We start from the raw sequence: 25,038 nt of genomic DNA, 5'->3' as shown, positions 1-25,038 counted from the left end.
CTCCTTCCACCAGTGTTTCTTCTTTGAAACAATTTCACCACCGTGAAACCATCTACCACCGCGAGTAAGAAAATCAATAAGCCAAGAAATCCAAAATCGCACAATCTCCATCGTCGTCGTTCAAACACCACCAAGCCAGCAAACGTTCAAGCAGCCACCGTTAGTGTTCTTGCACCACCACGATCCAAGAACCTACAAACAATCAATCCTCTTGTGAACCAGATGCCAAGAACCCTAATCGCAATCCCCTCTACGATGTTCCACCTCCACCTCGAGTTCTCCCCTCATCCAGAAACGCACCCCGCAACGAACAACCACCCCTCCACTACGACACAGAAGCACTCCAGTGCCGCTTTCACCAAATCGCACAGCCACCCTAAGACTTGAGTTCCTCTTCCATCGCGAGATTCCTCCACACACAGTGCTCCAATGTTGCTATCACCAAATCGCGCAACCACCCTATATCCCATTTCGAAATCCCTATTAGGGTTTGAGAAAGATGACGCTGACGTGGCAGGAGTGATGTGGCAAAAACTGGCCACGTCAACATCCCAGCTCATAAAAAACTTAACCCGTTTAAGCCAATTTAATGGTAGGAGCCAAATTGACTCAAATTAACATTTTTTAGAACTAAATTGGAAATTCTAATAAGGATCGAACCGAAAAAAAAACTCACAAAATAACTAAATGGGTTTAACCTTTATTATATTAAAGTAAATATATTTTTTTCAAACTTTCTCTATAAATTTCTCAAATTACTTGAACTAATTACACACAATTTTCAAAAATTATCTTAAATCAATGCAATAATAATGAATTATTCGTATTAAATAAAACGTCAGTTAAACTTAAATTTGCTTTAATGAAGTATTAAATATAAATATTTATTGAACTAAACGTTTAGCATTAATTAAATAGTAGCATTCAATGTATCTGTAATTTTATTTTTCCATTTTAATAATGTCTCACTTATATATAAACTCGTTACTATAGGAAAAGTTAACATCATTCATTCTAATTCTCATAGTATATTACTACAAATCAAGATAAGATCTTAGTATTTCAATTTGTTTTTCTGAATTCAAGTATAATATTATCAGATATTATTCCTAGTTCTTGTTTTATTACATCTCCACTTGCATTGTTCACTTTTATTTTCGTTGTTAATCCTTTGGTACCCTTCCTTTCTCAAATCAAACACGCGTTGACCCTCATTCAACCCCAAAAACAAAACTGGAAGTTGAAGAAAGGATCCGAGCAATTAGAAATTTGGAATCACCCAGAAACAGAAGGAGCCCTTCTTTTTCTTCTCTGCGATTTCTCTGCTCTCTCTCCCTCCCCGTCTTCAGGTGCAAAGCTCCAATAGCGTAATTGCCATTTTTCTTTTATATAATTTAATTACTGTTGCTTTACGTGCAAGCTTCTTCAATTTTCCCATCCAGGGAAAGAAGAATACTACTTTAACATATTTGGGGAAATTCAACCCACGATTCTTCTGTAAAATTTGTCCGAGAATAAACGTTGTTTGTCTGGGTATTTGGGGTTAGCAGAGGAGAGAAAGTTGAAAACTTTTTCTGCCTCGTGGTTTTGTTGATATAATGGGTCATGGGTTGTTCTCCTTTGGCAAATGGGGTTTTGCAATAATTGGCTATTATTAATTTTGCTGAAAGTGGGAATTTTATGTTATTGGATTTTGTCTGGGTCAGATTTGGGAAGAAAAAAAAGGTTATTTTTTGGTGGGAGGTTCTATGGAATGCCCCATTGGGGATTAAGGGTTGACTTCTTTTGAAAGTTTGGAGTTTGATTTTGTGTTTGGGTTTTGAATCTGGGAGGCTGAGATTTGTGAGTGGGGTTGATTGAAGTTTGGTTTGAGTGATGGATGAGGCACTGGGTAGTTCATGTTCCCTGCCCCCTTTCCTGGCGAAGACTTATGAGATGGTTGATGATCCTTCCACGAATTCAATTGTTTCGTGGAGTGCCTCTAGTAAAAGTTTCGTTGTGTGGAATCCTCCAGAATTTGCTAGGGATTTGCTGCCTAGATTCTTTAAGCACAACAATTTCTCAAGTTTCATCAGGCAGCTCAACACATATGTAAGCAAATTTGATCTTGCCATCTTGGAATTGTTGATGTGAATACTAATTGTCTTTGTGTTGTATGTATTGCTCTGTTCTGCTTTTGGTTGCTTACACTGAATTGTTGCCTCTTTATTTGAGCAGGGATTTAGAAAAATTGACCCGGAACAATGGGAATTTGCCAATGATGATTTTGTAAGAGGGCAACCTCATCTTATGAAGAACATTCATAGACGGAAGCCGGTTCATAGCCATTCTTTGCAGAATCTCCAAGCACAGGGCCCATTAGGGGAATCAGAAAGGCAGAGTTTTACTAATGAAATAGAGAAGCTTAAACATGATAAAGAGCGACTTCTAGCCGAATTGCAGAAATTTCAGCATGAGTGGCAGACATATGAGATACAAGTACATTGCTCAAACGATAGGTTGGAAAAGTTAGAACAAAAGCAACACAAGATGGTTTCTTCGGTTTCTCACGTATTGCAGAAACCTGTGATTGCTGTAAATATCTTGCCTCTGACAGAAACTATGGATAGAAAACGAAGGTTACCGAGAAGTGGCCACTACTATGAAGAAGCTAGTATTGAAGATGCTATTGAAACTTCTCAAATGTTACCAAGAGAAAACGCAGATAATACCACTGTCTTGACATTAAATGTGGATCGATTGGATCAGCTTGAATCATCCGTGGCATTTTGGGAGGCTATTGCACATGATATTGGAGACAACTTCGCCCAAATTCAGTCAAACATGGATGTTGATGAATCTAGAAGTTGTGCTGATAGTCCATCCATATCTTGTGCCCAATTAGATGTTGAAATTCGGCCCAAATCATCTGGAATTGATATGAACTCTGAGCCAACTGTAGCTGCTGTCCCAGAGCCAGTTGCATCAAAAGATCAACCTGCCGGAATCACTGTCGCAGCGACTGGAGTTAATGATGTATTCTGGGAACAGTTCTTGACAGAGGATCCTGGTGCATCAGAAACACAGGAAGTGCAGTCAGAAAGAAAGGATTCTGATGGCAGAAAGAATGAAGGAAAACCCAATGACCTTAGCAAATTTTGGTGGAATATACGGAGTGCAAATAATCATTCAGAACCGATGGGGCATGTTGGTCAGGCAGAGAAAACTTAGTGGCAATAGATTATTCTTCTTGCTTGTACTTCTGTAAAATCACATGTAATAAATATAGGTTTGCATGGTTTTTTTATTTTGTCTACAATAAATACGTGTTCCTTATTTTGAATAGGATGCATCCTCCATTGATTCGTTTCTGATCACGGTTTCTTCTAGATCTATTATACCTGTTCTGAACTGTGGTTGGTTCATGCTTTTAAATTGTCGATCATGTCACGCATCTTCAGTACTGCATTGTACTGCTGCTACAACGGCTATCATGACTGCAAGCATAACCTTAATTTAGAACCTTGGTAGTATAGTTATCACTAATCTACCTTTGTTCTTTCTTCCTTTTGATCCCTTACAACGTTACTCGTACCATATGGCAGAAGCTTCCTACTGATACCCTCTGCTGCCATTCAATGGTTGTGAGCTTGCGTACATTTTTGTGAATGGAAACCATCGTGCAATTGCACGGTGGTTCTGATGCAGTTGTGGACATCAGTTATACTGTAGCTGCATCCAGTGATGCAGTCCACAATTTGATTTCAAGAGCACTGATTTTTGTTTCTTTTCTTTTTTTTCGATCGGCACCAAGAACACAGTATTTTAGAGAAAGTCTTGCTTCTCTGGAATGGAAAAGACTTTGTTTTCATGAATTTATTCATATCATAGTACTGCATTTAGAGAGATTACTGGAAATGGAAACTAGGATTTCTCATTTGAGAACGGGAAATGTGGTGGAGTACTTCGGCCTCAATTTTCTTCACAGAATAATTTTCACAATTGTCAATTTCACTATACTATTATCGTAGACAAATGGTGAGGCTGACACGAGGAGGAAAAGGTTCACAGAAGAAATTCATGATGGAAGGGTAAAGTTACATTACTGTCCAATCATTAAACTGCTGAATTGAAAATTACATTGGATTGAACTGAACCTACGATTCAAAATTGACCTGGGTTTTGAACTGATGCTGGAAGGCTAATAGGTAATGATTGCTGACTTGTAGTTTTCAAAGACTTGGAGCCGAAAGAACTTAGAAACATTTAGGATTTGTTTGGTTTTGCAAAATTTTCTTTGTTTCTATTTCTTGTTTTCAAAAATAATTACAGAAATGTTTCCTTGTCATAAGTTTGTTTGTTGTTTTCAAAGAACTCTATAGAAACGGTGGTGAAAACAACTGTGTTCACCATTTCTTATACAAATCTGATAGTGAAAATAACGTGAAAACAATGTAGTATTGTGGTAATATTTACAAGAACAAGAAATCAAACCAAATATTTAACAAATCAAACAGGATTATAAGTTGTCACTCATTCTGTGACATATTGTTGAATAGCAAAAGGATTTACAGAAGAAAAAAAGAGCTGTTATAAGTTGCGTATACCATTTTGTTGAAGTTCATTTAGAGTTATATTCTATGTGTTAGGCCACATCATGTTTAATATAATGCTGAAGAAAAGAATAGAAAGTGGATGCATACTGCATTGCATTTTGGTGCCATGCCAAGAAAGCAAGTTTGATAAATTATCAAAATTTCGGTGCTATGCCAGTTATTTATCCATATTTATTTATGAATAAGAGAAGTATCCTAGATAGTAAAAATTTGATTAGGTGATAAAAAACAAAGGTTGTAATTTATCTATATTTATGGTGTCTTGTTTCAATTTCTATTTAATGTTTTTCTAGTGAAATTAATTGACATTATTCATTCCCTTAAAATACTACTAAAGAAAAGTATGAGAAACTTGATTAATAAGATCCGGTAAGAAACTTGTCACTAATTCTAATAGAACTTTAAGTTAATTAATATTGTATATTTAGCGTGGAATGTCAAATTTTATATGTTGAATGACAAATTTTAGTTTTTTAAATAATTAAAAACTGAAAACATCCACTAAAGTTATCGTGTGGAAAAAAGCGAGTCAATCCGTTTTCAAAATTATCTTTGTCATTAACTTTTTTCTATCAAATTTACCGTATGTCATTTTTACATGTCATTTATTCAAAATTACCAAACTAATGATATTAACATTATAAAAATATGATGTTATTATAGATTAAAATAATATGTTTGCAAGGATTACAATTAAAAAAACATAATTATTAGAACTAAAACAAAAATATGTATACTTGTACAAAGTTAAAATATGAATGGCTTGATGTGCGGTGAGTATGATCACTATTTGAAACTAAAATAAAATTTTAATATAAATGAGATTTTAATATTTAATTTTAATATAATGTTATTAGATAGCGTGGATAAATTTCTCTTACTCCATTATTTATCTTATATATAAATAAACGATATGAAAAACTACAATTTTCTTAACAATAAAAAATATTTATCTTCGACTCTGTTTTTGAAAAAATAATGAAAATAGTAAATTTAACGAATAGGTTAGGAGGGTTAAGACCACCTCTACCCATTAAAATATCTGTTCTATTTGCTATTAAGGTGACCATAGTTAAACATGAAAAATGTTTCGAAGATAAAAATAAAACAAACTTAAATGTATAAAAACTTTATTAGATTAAGTTAGATTTAAATTTTTTTTTAATAAAATATAATAATTTATTACATTTGTACATCATTTCTGAGTTAAATGAGGGAAATTAGTCCAAATAAATTCTTCCAAATGTCTCTTGATCTCTTAATTGTAGCTCATGTTATTTAAACCAAGTATGGTTTCAGATTAATTTTGATGCATTAAATTTTTATAATTTTTTGTGTGATTATTTGAATTAAAAGTAAAATGGAGGATGAAGAATACTAATACCAGAAATGGATAATAAGATAAAGAATATATCTATATATATATATATATATATATATATATATATATATATATATACACGAAATAATGATTTCAATTTATAAAAATTAAATAAGATTTTTTTATTAAGAATTTTTTCACCTACTTTGTATTTAGATGTGCAATTCATATTACTCTTATAATGCATTAAATAATGTTTAGAATTATGTAAGGTTGTTTTTGTTTAATTTACCTTGGATAATTTTTAAGTGTATCTTATCTCCTATACAATGTAGACTATATTAATGAAAATTATAAAGTCTTGGAAATTTTTTAATTAAATAAGATTTTTTTTAAAACAGAAAAATCAACCCAGAAATCCTTTATTACAAGAAAAACAATATAGTATTTGATTTTCTGTTATGAAAGAAACTACGACAACAATGTCATTTTGTTTTAAAAAGCATAAAACAAATATATTAAAGGTTACGTTAGTCATCCACCTTCAATTAGTAGTAATATAGTGAAAATGATAACGTATTAATATATTTTCTACACATAATGGACTTCTGAATCTGAGTTGATTTCAAAGATATTTTCCTTTTAATTTTTAAATAAATTAAATTGATCATTCTTTTATTTTTTTTTAAATTATTGTCAGCTAGCGTAACTTGATTGTTAGGGTTTGGGAAGCGAAGAAAGGAAAAAATATATGATAAAATTTTTATATTTTTTAAAAATATATTTTCTCGATCGTTTTTGTTATCAAAACTAAATATTATTCTTTAAAAAAATCTGTAAAACTCAACAAAATAGAGTATCACTTACCTCTGTTTCATGCCAAATTTGGTAAACATGAATAATTTCTTTCTTGGTATCTCCCTTTTCTTATATATTGATTTTCTTGTACAGGATTTGTATTAAAGTAAAATGAAGTTGAGAATTGTGTTGTCACGTCATGAATTAAATGCATACATTAAATGTTATGACAATACATTTTGCGGCTTTGTGTAGTTCAATCTATAATTTATATTGCTTTTTAATAATACTATGTAACTCTTGGTTTGATTGGACTGCTTCAAGACTGCTTAATTTTATGCTCCTCTTGTTAGACTTCTGGGATTTTCCTTCTATCATAAAATCCAATCATATTCTTCTTCTCCACAAAAAAGAATGATTCTTTTTCTTATTATAGTGAAAACGATACATCAATATTTTTTTTACATTCATGGGACTATTTACTCAATTCTTTCTTAATGGCTTAATAAATCATTTAACTTGGAAGGTATTAGAATTTGAAGAAGGTAATTTAGTGTAATGATTAATTGTACCTAATTCCATGCATTGATTTCTTATTAAAGTGTATACAAGACATAGTCGGTTATGTGCCTCTTTAATAACAAATTAATACATGTAATTATATACCATGTTTTATGTGAAATAAATGAAGTGAATAAATAAAAACTTATAAATTTATTTTTAAAAATAAATTATTAAATTTTGTAATACTAATTAACATTTTACTTTAATTTAATTGAAACAAAGTTAAGTTTAATTAAAAGTTAATTTTATATTAATGATTTTTTATTGTAAAGTAAATGAAAAAAAATAAATTAAAGTTGTATAAAATTATAAAGTTATATTAAAAATTGAATGATTCTTTAAATCCATGCAACTTCATGGAATGCTATTAAAACAAATTTAAATATTAGTTTTAATATTACAAAATAATTCATTTATATTTACTTATTTTAAATTTTAATTCATTCCTATTTTTATTAAAAGTAAATAATGGTATGTTTGTAATTTATATATTATTTAAATATTTTAATTTTGTTATAACATCAATTAAATTTATATATATTTATTACTTATTTGATTTTTTTTAATTCAAACTACTTTACTTTTCACTAAATTTTTAATTATTATTTTTTCTTTCCACCCAACCCACAATTCAAAAAGGATTTTAATTTAGTAGAATAATATAAGTAATGACTTAAGTTTAAATTATAATTTTTAGAAGGAGTAAAATGACAAAATAAGTATTGTAGCTCATTTGTTTGGAGTACTTGGGTAATATATGGAAGATATTAAAGTCAACTCCTATTATTAGTGTTTTTGTTTTAGACAATTTCTAAAATTTAAATTGAATGATTAATGAATTTGGATTTTTTTTGGCATGGTGAAGCTTTAGGGTAGAATATAATTTTTCTGAGTGAGATTTGAGAGTTGATAGGGTAAGTTGTTTGTTATTGTTCCTTTTTTTGTTTGTGTTTGTGTTAGTATCATAAGAACAACTAAACTTTCTTGTTTCTTTTATTGTTTATGCTTGTGTTGATGTTGTAAAGAGAGTTAATATTGTTTATTTTTGTGTGTATGTAGTCATAATTAGCTATAGTGTATGTTTAACCATGTATGTGATGGTTTGTTTTATATGATAAATGTAATTTTTAGTGCATGATTTAATTTAGGAGATTATATCAAGTTTTGGATAACAAAGTATGATGGAATATGTTTAAAACTATAAGATATGCATTTTTTAGTGTCTCTAGTATATGCACTTTTGTTGGACGTAATTTTGGACTGTTGAGTGCTACCGTGACAATGAAGACATTGTCACAAAATCACTAGGCACTATAGAATGAGTGTCCAGGGCGAGTATTGCATATGAAAGGCATTGGGTGCCACTTTGTTTTTTGTTCCAAATTCTCCGTAAAATTGTGATTCTCACTTTGTTAATCATTGAATTTTACTAAAATTTTGACAAATGGTTTGAAATGTTACTCTTCACTTTGATTGTTAGGATCGACAATTAAATGCTTGTCAATTTAGAAAATAGGCATATCTAGCTGTTATATTTTAGATTTCTCTTTGTTGGTTCTTCAAATTTAAGATCAGAGGTATTAACAAATTGTGAGACACTTATTTGTGCTTTTGGTTTAACTTTGGAATAAAAGAGTGTTTAATGGTAATTTATGATTGTTGTAATTCAAATGGTTGTGGTTGTTATAATTCAAATGGTTGTGATTTGTGGAAATTGAATGTAAGCGTTATGATGATTTTAGAGATTTTTATGGAAAATTTAAGATTTGAGTCAAAGTATATGAGGTATAAACTTACGATTTTTTAGTGGGATTAATAAGTTGAACATATTCCATTTTAACATGAAGATATTTTGAATGATATTGGACTATTTTGATGATGGATTGTTGAGTTCTCATTGTAAGACATAATATGATTAAACTATGTCAATTTTATTCAGTCTATAAATATATATTGCTTAAGAAATTGATTATTATTTTGAGTAGGAATCAATTAATATTATGTTGTTTGAATATATGGTGATATATGAAATCATGATAATTGGTGTAGGATTGGATTGCCTCGATAAAGTTTAAAGGGTGATTGATTAGGTTTTTCTTATGTGGTGAAATTGATTCTTTGAGGTTAAATGAAAGAGAGTTAAGCTTATGTTAAGTTAAGTAGAGTTGAATCAATTGCGAAACTTGATGAGTGGTTATGTAGTAAGAATTGAATGGAATAAATTTAGAGTTTAATCCTATGATATTTGAAATTTGGAATTGTTAAAGGATATAAGGTAATGATAAATATTGAAAGGAAGAACACTGAGAGAAAGTAAGTGGAGAGGGTAAAGGGTTATGTTATGGAGTATTTTCACGTTGTTGTATTAATACAACTAAGCTTAGTTTAGGTGTGTTGGATGTCACTTGAACAATGTTTTATGTTATGTATTTTTTTATAAGTTGAAATTGTGGAGTAGATGTTATTTAGTATGATTGTGATGACATAATTATGAATTTTTAGACAAAAATTATCCTGAAGTATTGTACATAATTATGAATTTTTAAATCTTACCTTTGGGTTATTTGAACAAATAAATAAAAATTTCAGTTTTCGTGTGTAGTATAAAAGAAATCAAAATAATGTTTCTTAAAATTTATGAATTTTACTAAGTAACATCCTAGCTAGGTGTTACAGTCCTAAAATATAAAACAATCCAAAACTGTTTTAAATTAAAATAAATTGTGTTTTAACCTATAGATTTTGAGAACAAATAAATACTCCTTTTCTTACTTTAAAAATAAATTTATTGATGATGGTGAAAGTTTTACACGATATCGCTTAGTCCAATAATATCGGGATGACTACCATTCAACCGTTTTTGTAAAAAAAAAATCTATCTTTTTTATTTTTAAATGAATTGATAAAGATGTAATAGTGTATCAATTTAAGGTTGGGCTGCTAAAATCTAAGAATAAACAACTTCATTTACTTCAAAAGACAATGGACATAAAATAGATTTACCATTATAGTATTTGATTATTTCATTAACAAAGTTAATTATTTCAGTATTATCTGAGTTGGAGGGAAAGAAAAGGTTATGTATTTAATATTCTTTTCAACAATCCAAATAATTGAACTCAGTATCTTTCGATTCCATTCTTTTTTCTGAATAAGTTTTTTGCCTTTATCCCTACAAAATTTCTCTGTTTTGTGATTTCCGAGTATCCATATTCACGAAGCCAAACTTTAGAAGAGAAACCTTTACTGCTATAATAAATTTATTATCACATTAAAATCCATTGAATTCTGCATCTAGCAACTTCTGCTTACGTTGAGTTATGAATATGAACATGCATCTATATAGAATGATCGATGCCAAAATCATAAATGAAAACATTAATTTGATCATGCAAAGCCTACCTGCAGCATGATTAAAGTAGAATCACCAATTTATGAGAGCCTAGCAAGTAGGTTAACTTTATTATTTATAGGTATCCCAAGTAACCACCCAGTTGACTTTAAGAGTTGCTGAGTTCCAAGTGTAATTGGGACTTACTGTTATGTTATGACCTAATTAGGCATTGTGTAGATGTGGCTTAAATGCCTCACTTCAAACACATTAGGTGATGGATACAGGTTTTAGGTACGGTACTCAAATTATGTATTTGGAGTCTCTATAATTTCCCCATATTCTAGATGTAGATTGTAATAATAATAATAATAATAATAATACACATGCATAGTATTTGCAGTGTAGCTAAGTTGTATCATTTATTCATCCCTTATGGTAGATCATCAGAAATGGTACCTTTGAGATAAAGATCACTCCATTTGATGGCCTCACCTAATGCTCCCAACAGGCTAGCTGCCACTTAAGAAAGCTTTATTGCCAAAACTAACATTGTGAAGATAATTTCATCACTGCTCAAACATTTTCAAGTGTGTCTGGTGTCTCCAAAGGGAGACAAGCTAATTCATTTAAGTAGGTTGGTTTAGACTACATATCACAGTGAAATAGGGAGAGGAAGAAGATATTTTTACAGGGTCCTAATCAACCATGTGATGGTAGATCAAACCATCTAGATATGCTGTCTGTAGGACATACAATGAGTGAAACATGGTCATGATTATGCTTATTTGCAAATTGCAAAAACTGATGATATCTAGATATGTGAAGTGATAGTTTTTTCTTAAAGAAGTCCTACTTCACCTTGAGGATATTCAGCTCATTAACTTGTAAGCATAACAATTTAATGTACTGTATTAGAGTTTAATGTTTAACTAAGCTATAAACTTATAAACCCTACTAATACTTATGCAATATATAGTCAAGGATGTAAACAATCACTGAGCATAATAGAACATTAGCATTTATGACATTCCTGTGATAGTTTATTTGCATATTGCCGCGTTTTTCAAAACTAAATAATTAAAAGGTGCAGCTAAAGCTAAAGGTATGTGATGGTGTCTAATACTGATCACGAGGAGTGAAGAACAGTCTCCTTTCTCTTTCTTTCATTTCCCATAAACATTTAACCACAGTTCTTCTACCGGCATGGGCAATGTCTTATGGGTATTATACTGGTGAGAGGTAGGATCATGCTGATGTGCATAGCAGCAATGTCTTTTGTGTTTATATGTGCATTCTCTATTTTTGGAAATCTCTACCATTTGGATATTTGGATTCCTTGTTTCCTCTAAAAGTTTCGCCTCTCATCTGTGCTTCAGACTGCTTGCTAACCTACCTTAAAAACAGTGCTGCATGATGAACATGTTGCTACAAGCTTACAAGCATCCTAACTTCAACAATATAATCATGATTTGACTGTAAAAATCTTGGGATTATTTAGATTTACATGCACAAAGAACTCCTACTGATAGTATTTAATATAACATTATTATTAATATAAAGAATGCTGAGATCTTGATGCAACTTCTCCTGAATTTTATACAGAAGATGAGAATATAGAAATTCAAGTAAACTTAGAGCATAACTAGGACAAGGGTAACTATTCACAATTCTGCCAATCTTTCCTACAGGCTAAACATTTTGTTGTTAATCACAACAACAGCATTGCTTGTGTGATTGAATACCCGAACTGGCTCGGCTCATGCACAACCATACTTGTTTGAACACTTGGATGATGAGATCATGGTACTCATTAGAATTCAAAGTCAGATAACATGCTAGCAGATCTTGCATTTCTTCTGGCTGGCTGATCTGTTTCTCTGTGATCATCTCAATCATTGAATCTCTGAAATCCTTCTGTGGATCCAAAGAACATTTCACCACCGCAAAGCTATCTAACCCTTCTGTTTCCTCCACAATTTCCTCTTCTTTTTTCATCTTCAGTTTTGCTTTCTTCTTCTCTTCTATTGCCTTTATTTTTCGGACTTCAACTTTGGAACCCATTCTTGGAGAATGTACTCTAACCTTGGAGTTGTGCTTTGGTTTCCTCCTCTGGTTTTCTCTGCTCACATGAAGCGATTGCATTTGTTGGTTACTCTTTGCTTTCAATTTCAACTCCTCAGTTTGTTTCAAATTATGCAACTCAGAATCCAATTGGGGACTACTTACTCGGGCTTCTCTTAGATACCCAAGGCCAGAACTCTTTGAATCGACAAACAAATGCTTCCTTGGTGTGCAAATTGTTCTGGGTGACTCATATTGCTGCACATCATTTTCTAAGAACGGACTTGATGCAAACTGAGATTCCTCTTCTGCCTTTTCCAATTTCAAGAGCTGCTCTTGCAAAACTCTTTGTGCTTTCCTCTCATATCGCCTCCTCAAGGATTCGAGTTCTTTTACACTCCTTGCAGCTTCATTCAGCAATGTTGTTTCTTCTCTCAGTTCAGTGTCCTTCTGCTTCAACTTCTGAGTGACTTCTCTTCTACCTTGTCTTTTAGCATTATTCAATCCACCGGGGAAACTCGAGGATGGAATGACATGTTCAGCATCCAATTTGTACTTTACCGGCTTCAGAATATCATCACTTTTTCTATGCTCATTACCCTCTTCACCAAATGAGAGTCTCCAGAAAGCCTCATCATCCCCTCCATAAAACCTGCCTCTATTATTCCCACAAGCATAATGGGGCGAGGTATCTGATGGAGTTGAATTCTGCTTTGCATTTTGCTTCAGTGCGGCAGGTTTTGGGTCTGAGTTTATTCTCATATGCTTGAACTTGGAAAGCCATGAAAAAGGAGACACATGAGATGCAAAAGAAGGCCTAGAAGAGGAAGAAGGAGAAGGAGAAGGTTTTTTTCCACCCCACTTCATAATTTGGTCTACTGTTGCGTTTGGAAGTCTAGATTTGGTGAAGATTTAGTAAGTAGTGTTGAGTCGAGAGAAGATAAAGAGCAGAAGTGAAGTGCATAATGGGTTGGAGTGTGTGAGAGACTTCTAGCAGTTAGTGGGACGGTTAGGCTGTTAAATAGGAACGTGGGTTTCTTACTGGTTTTTTCTGCTATGTTTTCAAAAGAGATACCCGCCCCAATTCCTGTGACCACTTTTCCCACTTTTCCTGCTTTTTGGTTTGTACTCAAAAAAAGATTTGTGCCAAGGGGGGACCTCTTTCTTAGGCCCACAAGCTATTAGTAACAAATAGCCAAATTCTTAATGAGAAATTAGGTTGCGAATATCAGAAAATGGTTATGAAAATCGTACATCGTAATATTGAGGTAGTACTTTGTGTAACTTTGCAGTAACAATAAGATTTAGAATTTGAATGTTGCAGTGTATTTGAATGAACATTAACTTTGTTTTCGATATGTAGAAGGCTTTGTAAAAGGTATAAGACTAAAGAATAAAACAGTTTCTTTTTGGATTGTGATGGAGTGAGAGTGTTTGCTCTTTCTAATGGTATGGCAAAATCCTTGTCTCATCTTTTGCTTTGGTGGCTTTATTTATTTGCAGTTTTCTCAACTTTTTGTTATAGGTCAAAGAGTCTGAGAGCAGCAGCACAGTGGCACAGTGGCACTAATGTTAGGAGCATACACAACTTATTACTAGGATTAAGCTCAATGTTTGGCGGTTGGGGTGCTCCAAATTTAGTCCTGTCTGTCTAGGCGTGTAAATTCATCTTTCACCCGCCACCAAATAGTACAAATATTATTTATGTACTCTGTACAAATTCATCTTTGCTACCTGTATTTCTTTTTATATTTTTCTATCTGTACTTTATACATTTCTTAGTTTACTATTAAACAGTTCATATATCAAAACTACATAAATACCTTGTTAATCCAAAGGATGTGGACCTCTTAAAAGACCAAGGAGAACAGTGATCCTTCTGAATGTTTCAACGTCAAGAAGATTAAGTTATGAGAAATATTTTAAAATTTAGGAAAAAATATGGTGTGATTATGGAAGAGAAACTTGACACAATACCTACCATTTTAGCAAATGGCCCTTTCTCATGGTAGGTATTATATCATGAGATTCTGCTTGTCTCCTCCAAATTATGCAGTAAATGTTAAGTTCCAACCCAAAAAATGACATTTTTAAGATCAACAGGGGACCTTCATTTCCAAGCAAGGTATAAGACCAAAAAAAGCTATTGGGTTATTTATGAAATTCTAAATTGGTTGTGTTGTAGTTTTGTCAACAAAAAGAGGTCATCAAATTGCTTCTATAGTTTCCCATTTTGATAGATCATAATCTTTTGCAAGTTATTTCATTTTCATACTCTTCCCAAATAAATCCTTCAACTCATACCACCCCATTCTTCTTATCCACTCTCACCTCATCTAGCCATTTCTTATTTACAGGAAATGAAACAGAATCTTTACATTATTTCCATATTAATGTATGAAATGACATGTTTGCATTTAATATAGCAATATATATATAATACCGTTTCTTTCTGTATCATGTTACCGCAGCACCTCCAACTACATCTTTGTCCTCTATGACGTCTGCACTCTGAGAGAAAGAAGAAGATAGAGAGAATAAAACAGTGGGAATCTGCTTTTTTATTTTTTTTTTCAATGCTTATCATATATTCTAGAAAGCTTGTGTCTGAAATTTTATTCTGGAAAATTCTTATTAAAATATATTTCATATGTTATGAAAAGTTTGTTTTGTAGTCCTGTTATGAAAATTTTGTTCCAAAATCATATTCTAAAAATTCCAGTAAACTTATTCTAGAAATTTTCCAAATTAGATAATCATGAAGTCACCTTTATAAAGTAATTTTACAAATTTTCGGTGCAGTTTGAAATTATAGAGGTGCAAGAAGAAAAATCCTTGCTCATTTTTTCTTTTTGCTGATGGGCTACACTTACCTGTGGCGCCACGCCCTTATTTATGGCTTTTCTTCTTGCACTCCATCTTTTTCTTCCAACACTATCTGTGATTAAGGAAGAAATTGGGATAGAATCTGGAACGTTTCCCCATAGAAATCTTCATCATTCATTAATGTTTGATGTTACTTTAATTTAAATATTGTTTGTTCAACATTGAAGGGTAGTAATGGTGCTGGACTTTGAACTCAAGTTTCAACATCGTTTGGTTAAATATAGGAATGAAATTACATTTTCGGTGGCCAATTAAGAAAATTCTTAAAAACTATTCCAAAATCATCTAGACACTTGGAAAGATAATAACAACAGAAGTTGGTCAAATAATAGTTAGTATTGCATTCAATTCCTGAAATTCAACACCATTCACTTCAAAATAATACTATTTTACTATTGAAAATTTCCATAAATTGAAAGATCATTCAAATCGAGTCATGACAAATACATTTTTTAGTGCAACTAACGAATTCATTATTGCCAGTTGTTCCATGATATGTTACTTTATTGTCGCCGTGGGTATTTTATTATTGTTGTTAAGGATAATGTTTGAAAAGTTTTAAACTGTAAAAGTTTAAGGATGCTTTAATTTCCATGTTGGTATATGTAAACAACGTCTGTATGTAAACTAAACTCGATTAAATTTGACTTTGTTTATTTGTAATTTCTCTCTTTCACGTTTATTACCGACCTATATATAATGCTGAGTGGTGCAGATTATACAACGTTTTAGATTCAAACTCCATAATTATTTTCATACTTTGGTCATGTTTGATAAACTAATTGGAAAGTTAGCTCAAAGATCAAAAGTTAGCTGAAAATTTTAAAATAAACTGATATTTGAAAGTTGGAAGGTGTTAAGTTAAACTATTAAGTAATCAAACATAAAATTATTTCTTAAAATAGCTCAATCTGTAAAATGCTAAATATAGCGTTTTTTTTTTTACATTTTAAATTCCATTTTTTGTCGTTTGAAATGCACCTTAGGATGTTTAACTTTTATTTTCAAAGTTCTTTTTAACTCTTACAAATTTTATTTGTAGATGCATTTTGAAATTATTATTTTTTGTTTTAATTATTATATTTTTCACATTATACATTATATTATCAATCTTATATTATATAGTGTATATTTAAGTAGGAGTAATGTTTTGTAATATTAATTAGTGTATTGGTTAAAAGTAAATAGTTAGACATAAAAACTATTAAAGAAGAGAAAAACAAAAACAAATCCCTCTTTAGAATTTTTTAAGTAGAATATTGATTAATAAAATAAATATTATAATAATATGATAGGTGAAATAAATAGTATGATATTAAAAATAAAAAAAGTTAATTTTTAAAATTTAAATAATAGTTTGTGTTTTCAATAATAAATTTATGTTAGTTCTAACATTTAAAAATAAATTTAAATTTATTTTATATTTTTAGAAAAATATCAAATTCTTATAATGTATTTTTCCTCAACATTTATATTATTATTATACATACATAAATAAATTATTAAATATAAAAATTAAACAACACCAAAATATTTATAATTAAGTAATTTCTAAAAAAATAAAAAGGTGATATTGACAATTATTAACGTTTAGACAAATTTACGATTGATTGTCACACAACAAATGATAAATATTGTTCTTCCTCTAGAAACTTGCATAATATTTAACAAATTTTGCAATTCACAACTTATAACAATCCAACATTTCTAAATATAAAATCTTATTTTTTTGTAATGATTTTACTTTTATAATATGTTCTATATTAAAAATTTCGAATGAATATATATATATATATTTTCTATATTAAAAAATTTCAATTCACGTTGTTAGCAAACAGATTTTTTCATGCTCTCTGGTGTTCTCGTAGGTGCCATTTTCAATGGATAAACACGACCGTAGAGTCACTAATGATTTTAAGTCGTAGCAAACTCTTCTGTGACAGTCTATTAATTAACAGTCTAACGCGTATTAAGTCTTAATGCTTAATATGTTAAATCATAAAAAAAAATCTAATACATGCTATTTTTTTTCCTCCGTCAAACCTTTAAAATAGATTATATTTTAAAAGATCTTAAATATATTAATTAAAATATCAAAATCATATTTGAAGCACAACAGAAGGAAAGTAACAAAAATCTAATAAAAAAAATTCAAATTACAAATGAAAAACAATGAGAGCTGATGAGACTAAGTTATGGTAGTTGAGTACTTAAAAAAATGATAGGTGGATGAATTTGAATGAAGCAATTGAGAATCATAGTGTTGTTGTCATCATTAGCAATTTTGTCACCAATTATTTAATTGTTTTATTTTTTTAATGTGTGTACTCTATGTGCCCCCACTTTGAAGAATATTGATGTAGTGGACTTGGCCTAAGCACCTGCAGTTTTCCTTTTTCAAGAGAGAAGAGGTTCATGGAAACCATTGACAAACTTAAAGGCTTTTAATACTGAGGTCAATAGTGGCTCTGCTCACTGCATCAAAAATGGTGCAACATCTTCTCATAACAACCATTCTTTTCCAGCCTTTATGTGCTTTTCGGACCACTTTCAAACATAATTCCAGAATTGGAATCCTTCCAACTAATTGTGAGAAGAAAGGAACATCTAATTAATTGGAAAACACTAATAGTCTTTCATCTAATAACTATTTTAGAGATTAAAACTTATTTTAAAATAATTATACTTTTAAACATAAAAAGACACTTTTTAAATTTTGAGTAAACACTCTCTCGTTATTTATGTGCAATTCAAAATTTGTAAGCAAAATTTTACAAACATAATTTTCTATTTTTTTTAAAGATAATATGTAACATATTTGATGGACTATCTTTCCTAAGATTATTACATAGTTGAATATATATTTTATAAAGAATATGAAACCATTCTAACTCTTCAAACCTTTAATCTTAAAAATATTTCTCCTTTCCATAAAATATTCTAATATCCAACAAATACTTCAATTAGTAGTAAATGCAATAATTAATAAATGTAAATCATATATTTAGTAAAATGTGTTATGTATATAATGGTTAATGGACCCTTATTTGAAGGAATTTGGCCACGTGGCCCAATAACCTATTAATATATGCTGTGGTTAAAATGATACCAATCTCACAATTTAGTAAAATGTTATCTGTTAAAGACTTTCAAAGCGTTCTAGGGTGTCGATTGTCAGAAGTCAGTCTTTAGTACTCATCTTATTGGTCTTGATATTGTTAAGACGAGATCGTCTAAAGAAACAAGGTCGTATAGTATTTTCTATTTTGAAGTTTAGCAAACAACATTAAATGAAATAAATGTTTACAAATAAATTGTCTGTTAAATAACGTTTTGCAAAAATAATGTTTTCTAATGTATATCGCCTAATAGACAATGTTAAGCAAACAATGTCTAACAAAAGAATGCGTCTAAGTGTATACTTAAAAAAACACTGAAGCTTAAAATTTTTTATCTAAACATGTTGAATAGATAAGCTTTAAAGACAAGAATCATCTAGGAAAAGCTCGTTAAATGATGTAACTTTCAAACAATTTTAATAAAATAAGCATTTAATGTTTTATATCGTCTAGAAATCATGTATTAAATGCTTTGCTTCCTATGTTTATATCAATAAGCTGATGTGTGCCAAAATGTTTTAAACATGCAACATGTCTAAACGATTACCAACGTTTAAAACATTTAATACATATACGAAAAAGTACTTATTTACTTGCATACTTTGTTCTCTTTATTCGTGCAAATCAAGAAAGTACAAGAGTTTACTCAAATGTTTACTTATTCATGTCGGCATTCGGTGGGTTCTTAGACTTCCTTGGTGGCGGTATAAGATCCACTTGTAACACTTCTCCCAACAAACGAGAATTGGGAACATTTAAAGGCGTGTAACGTGAGAATCGAGTAGGCTTGGGTTCCCTTTGGCGGGAGCTATTCCTCTGCGTTGAATCTTAGTTAACCCATTTCTTTTCTGGCAACATGGTCTCGGCTCGAATGTTGTTTTTATACTTTCTCATTTCTTCTAGATGCAAGTACTTAGTGGCACGCTGCCTTAACTCATCCATGCTTACAGGTGGCGTCATACACAGGTTGTCTATGAAGGGTCCTGACCTTAGTGTCATGATCATGTAGTGTAGAACTACCTCGGGATTCATATTCCTAATCTTCAAAGCCACCTTCCTGAAGCTATCAATGAAGGTTCACAAGGACTCTTCTATCCCGACTGACTTTTAGGAGTGTTAGGGAGGTAAAATGATAGTGTTGCCTAGTGGCAAACTGCATTGTGAAGGACGACATTAAAGCAATGGATGGAGAGGGAAGTAGACGAGTGAACCACTCAAGAGGGGCCCCTTTCAAAGTTATCGAGAAGGCCTTGCACTTGATAACATTGTCAATCAAGTAGATATTGACTTGGGTGATGCATACGACAACATGTTCATCAGGGTCAATGTTGTTGTCATAACAGTCTAGGGTGAGGGCCTCACTGCTTAGGGAGTGGGATCTTTGTGATGCCATCAATGAAGGGTGTCGACAAGCTCCTCCTACCACTAAGGAGGTGTTAGTTCCTCCTCCAGTCTTATGACCACTTTCTCCCTCATTCTCCTTGATTATGCGTTGATGCGACATAATCTTATGTACCGAGACAATGTTCTCACAAGTCTCCTTCTCCTTTCTTCAACCTAGCATTCTCTTGCTTTAAGGCGTTCATCTCTTCAGTGTTCTTTTTCCTGAACTCAACAAACTTCTGCTACATTTCCGTTCCAGCCATCATGCATATCATATACATGATGAATGTTCCTCTTCACATAATATAAGTCAGTCCCACGGGTAAGCGCCAATTGTTTTTACAAAACCGAACGTATATCCTACAAAGACTTTGAAATAACTCGAACATTTAAAACCTTTAACTTTAGGGGTATTTGTCCTCTTCAAACTGGATAAGGGTTGTTTTTGTAGAAAACACTTCGACGCCCAAGTCAGCCAAATACATCAGCTAGCAATAAATGCAGTAATTAACGAATATAAATCAAATACCTCTTAAATGTATTATTTTTATTATTGTTTATAGACTCTTACTTGATTGTTAATCCTAAATTATTGTGGTTAATTATAAATTGTTATGAATAGTAACTGGTTGTTGTGATGTTATCGAATATATATCGGCCAAGTATATGTCGATTTAGCAAGTTTGACAATATTCAACAAGGTATACTACCATGACGGGACCTAGAACGTACACATAATTAGTGCATTGAGCGTGAGAAGCTACTTGGTTTTACTTATGTGTCTTTTGCTAAATTTTGACTAGGATTTGCCTATAGATGTGCATATATGAAGGGACTTTACACATGAACTTGTTCAATTATTTTTCCCTTGAAAGGATATGAGCGCTTTAGTCCTAAATAAAGTGATTATTACTTAATTTGTCATAACACCTCGAACTATTTCTTTTAACATGTTTGGCCCAGTTTATTTAAAATATATTTTAAAAAGAGTAAGAAAAAAAATTGAAATTAGTTTTTTTTTTAATAAAATAAACGTAAAGTTATACCATATAACCTTTTTAATAGATTTTTTAAAAAAAATTTAAGCATAAAGTAAAGTTACGTCCATCCTCCACCGCTGAATGCCCCCAACCAGTTTCAATATGTGAATAGCACTCTTCTTAATTGCCTCAACTTTTTTCTCAGTATCTTCGTATGATATGCTGCGCAATATTTTAAGATACCTCCGCATTATGATTCATGACGACACATATTCATTCATAGCTGTTTTTTTCCAAGCACATAGGAATGGAACAAAGCAAGGAAAGTCAAAATCAAAGAGCATCATTCTTCTCTTACGTGATCCACATTCATAGACCTCAAATAATGTAACACATTCCTTCCTGTGCTCTCTTCATGCTTCGTGGGACAGAATTAGCGGACTACGTTACTACGGAATCATGATGCATGCATGCTACACGCTTCAACCCAACACGGTATCTCAACTCAAAACTACAAATTTCATGACTCAAACTTAACAACAAACAGAATTTATTCCACCACGCTTTACCAAAGATACATCTGACAAATCCCTGTAACAGAGCAAAAGTAGAGAACCAAATACAAATAGAAAGAACAGAAAAATGCTGTTTAACACAAGGAACAAATTGTGCACATTAGTACACGTGTTGACTCCATGTAAATGTAACAAAACAAGTTTACTTCGTACGTATAAATGCAGATGTGAGCTTCAATCATACATACAAAAGTAGTAGCATTACACTTAAAATTCATGTAAATTGGCATTCTTGATGTTTATCTGTAGTGATGGCCAACAAGAGGGATGCACAAAAAGAAATAGGACGCCTGAAATGGTCTAATAATTCCATTTTCGAGCATTTTGTATTCGTTCTTGCAAAAACAGATTACACATGGGTTGAAGCTAACTGCTCAACAACACATCCTTCTCTGAATACATCTGGTATTTCTATACTTGTTGACATTAAATGTCAACGAAAGAATGAATAGAGTTACAAAAAAACATGAACGCAAGAAACATGGGAAATGAGTATTACCACTATCATAAAACAGGAACAGAAATGGACATTGGAAGTGAAACATCACTCACAAAGCTTGTAGTATTCCTGGTTGAAGCTGAATCGCTAGCAAATGCATAACCCACACCCAATCCACCATAATGCAGAGATGCATTTTCACATCTCTGAAACACTCTAGCAAGTGAAGCTGCCTTTCTTCTTGCCCTCTTTGTCCCTGTGAAAAGCAAGGTTTGAAGCAAGCCGGCCAAGGCAGGCGCCCTAACCACCCTCTCAGTTGCCGCTGCACCACCACTCCTGCACAGCTCCAGCAAAGCTGCAACTGCATTCTCTTTACCTCTTGCCGTTCCACAACGCATAATTCCTATCAATCCACCTACTGCTGCTTCCTCCCTCACAACTGCCATGGCGCCAATAGGCTGCCGAACAATCAAGGCCAAGGCACCAGCTGCTTCCTCGGAAACTCCTTCATTCCCCAAAGCCAAGACCATAGCTTTCACTGCCCCTGCCTCTATCATTCTCAAACAATTCTCAGTATGGGTGGAGAGATTAAATAATGCTGTGACAGCATCCTTCTTCCCCCTTTGAGTTCCCTCTTGCAACAACCATGCCAATGCTTCAACAGCTCCCACATTATCCGCAATCTGTTTCTTATACTCGTGGACAGCAGATAGGCTGAACAATGTTGCAGCAGCATTCTCCCTTGCCTCAGTCGTGTGCCCGAATTGCAACACCTCAACAATTGACCCCAAACACCCTTCCTCCACGATCATACTCTTATTTCTTTCAAAAATGGACAGATTGAGCAGTGCAGTCACAGAATTCTCCTGTGCAACAGCATTAGGAGAGGAAAGCAACTTCCTAAGATGAGGAATTGCCCCAGCTTGCGCAATGAAGGCACGGTTTTCCTTTCCATTTTTGGCCAGCAATCTTATCTCCCTGGCAGCCACAGTCTTTGCAACTTGCGACCCATCAGCAAGCTGCTGAATGAGAAGCATGGCCGTCTCTCGGTTAGCTACAAGGGAAGCTTTGGAGGGACAAGCTGATGCAAACATCTCAACTGATGGATCAACCCCCTCAGGTGGATCATAGGGTACTCCATGTGCGCTGCACCATTGCATAATCAAATTCCTAAGAGCACGATTAGGAACAAGCCTGTTATGAGAAAGCAGTACCCCAGTTTTGGGACAAGTGCAATGCCCCTCCTCCATCCACCTCCATATAGACCTCCTATCATAAGTTTGACCAGTAGAAATTATTACAGGATCACACATCAAGTCCAAGGTTATCGGACAGCAAAAGTCCTTAGGAACCGTAAAAAACGTTTCCGCAATTTCCTGGGTAATCAACCTCTTCCTCGCTCTCTTCTGACTTTCAACTTCCAATTCTTCCTCAAACCCAAATAACAAAAACCTACAATACCTTGTGATAGCCACCATCCCATTAAGCACAGGAACTGTTGGCTCAACATCACCCTCGTGGTTCACAATCTGCTCCTCCAAGGCCTCAACCTCCACCCTACAACTCTTAGCATCGAGCATCTGCAACTTATCAACAAAGAAACACCTCAAGTCCTTAGAATCAGGAACCCTCCCACTTTCAAATTCATTCAGAAACCAAAAGAACCTTATCCTAAGGGCGTCATCTTTCTTATCTACGAACAACTTAGCCCTTTTGGACTGTCTCTGCAACAACTCAACCTGTTCCCTAACGTCATCACTGAGTCCAATCTCTCCAACGGGAAAAACATCCAAAAGGGTCGAAAATTCTTGACACAAGTCATGGAAGTGACCAGACACACAATGGTTCTGAAGCAAGAGCCACAGCTTGCTCGATCGGGCACAGTAATCAAGAAGAATCTTAGAGCGATACAGTAGCAAATAAAGCTCCTTTAAGCACAGCACCGCCGTGGGGGTTAGAACGCCACCGTCAGCAGAGTCTCTCAAGCACTCTAACATAGACCGGAAAATCTCTACTTTTCCTACGAGGGCACGCGAGTTCCGGCGCTGGAAGGGGAACCGATTGTCGGAGAAGCAGGATACGACGTCTCCGGAGACGGAGATAAGTGTCTCCAGCAGCGCCACCTCAGAGAGGTCAACTGGCACAAGAAACGCCTCCAGCGATGGCGACCGGCGCCGTCGAAGCGACGAAAATATAGCCGCTGAAGCCATCGGAGGTGCTTCTTTATCTAAACTCGCAGCGACCCTGATGCTGGTTTCAGGAAAGGAATGGGTTCCGCAAGGAAAGGGGAGAAATTTGGAAGGGTGAAATTTTTACCGGGAAAGTATTTTCTGGGTTTGGAAACGGTGGTGGCATGCTATGAAACAGTTTCGCGGTGGTTGAGTGAAGAAATTTGAACGTTTAAAGAAGTAGGAATGAAAACAAGTTAAGAAAGAGATGAATTTAGGAGTCGATTATGCTAATAATTTCGGCCGAATCCGCGTACGCAAGCGGAAAAAGATGGGAACAAAGGGACTGAATTTCCAAAGACTTTTGTTTTGGGTAATAAATAAATTATTTATTTTTTATTTCCCCACACTTTCTGTCTCTCCAGGAAAATTCAATGAAGCCGTCCAGAAAATGATTTCCTTAGTTTGACGGACGATTGATTATGTACTCTTTTATTTATTTTTATTTTTTTCAAATTGTTTTAACTGTAACTGTTTGAGAAAGGAAGATGATGATCACAGCAGAAAGATACAGGATGAAGAGTTAGTTTGGTCTGGTTTTCTAGTTTTTTTACCATTGTATGAAAATTATCAAAGAAAGGAATTTCGGTTAGAATTTGCAAAAATAGATTATGAAGTTTTGGAGTTTTTGACAAGACTGAAGTGTTTTGAAACGGAGACTGTGGGAATAATATGTTGTTTTGACTTTCTTTTGCAGAGTAATGGAGGGTGTGAAGTCCTTTTACAAAACAATTAATGATTAAGATTTGGTAAAA

General features: G+C 32.9%; 2 protein-coding genes and 1 pseudogene across 2 annotated transcripts; 1 reads left to right on the top strand and 2 right to left on the bottom strand.

The window, feature by feature from the left end:
• Positions 1-1,123: 1,123 nt before the first annotated feature.
• On the top strand, positions 1,124-3,353 carry LOC148202084 (heat stress transcription factor A-4c-like). Its single transcript, XM_088108182.1, has 2 exons — positions 1,124-2,091; positions 2,218-3,353. The coding sequence occupies exons 1-2, from the start codon at positions 1,876-1,878 to the stop codon at positions 3,208-3,210; spliced, it is 1,209 nt and encodes a 402-aa protein (XP_087964308.1). The 5' UTR covers positions 1,124-1,875; the 3' UTR covers positions 3,211-3,353.
• Positions 3,354-12,116: 8,763 nt separating this feature from the next.
• On the bottom strand, positions 12,117-13,683 carry LOC124821277 (uncharacterized). The gene has a single exon (XM_047293142.2). The coding sequence runs from the start codon at positions 13,538-13,540 to the stop codon at positions 12,317-12,319; it is 1,224 nt and encodes a 407-aa protein (XP_047149098.1). The 5' UTR covers positions 13,541-13,683; the 3' UTR covers positions 12,117-12,316.
• An 8,229-nt stretch (positions 13,684-21,912) lies between these two features.
• LOC148202083 (U-box domain-containing protein 17 pseudogene) lies at positions 21,913-24,816 on the bottom strand (annotated as a pseudogene).
• Between the last annotated feature and the right edge of the window lie 222 nt (positions 24,817-25,038).

Source organism: Vigna umbellata, chromosome 3, assembly GCF_029865625.1.
Source record: "Vigna umbellata cultivar VRB3 chromosome 3, Vumbellata_1.0, whole genome shotgun sequence".
NCBI lineage: Eukaryota > Viridiplantae > Streptophyta > Magnoliopsida > Fabales > Fabaceae > Vigna > Vigna umbellata.
Note: the sequence above shows the minus strand (reverse complement) of the source record. Positions and strands in the feature narration are given on the sequence as shown.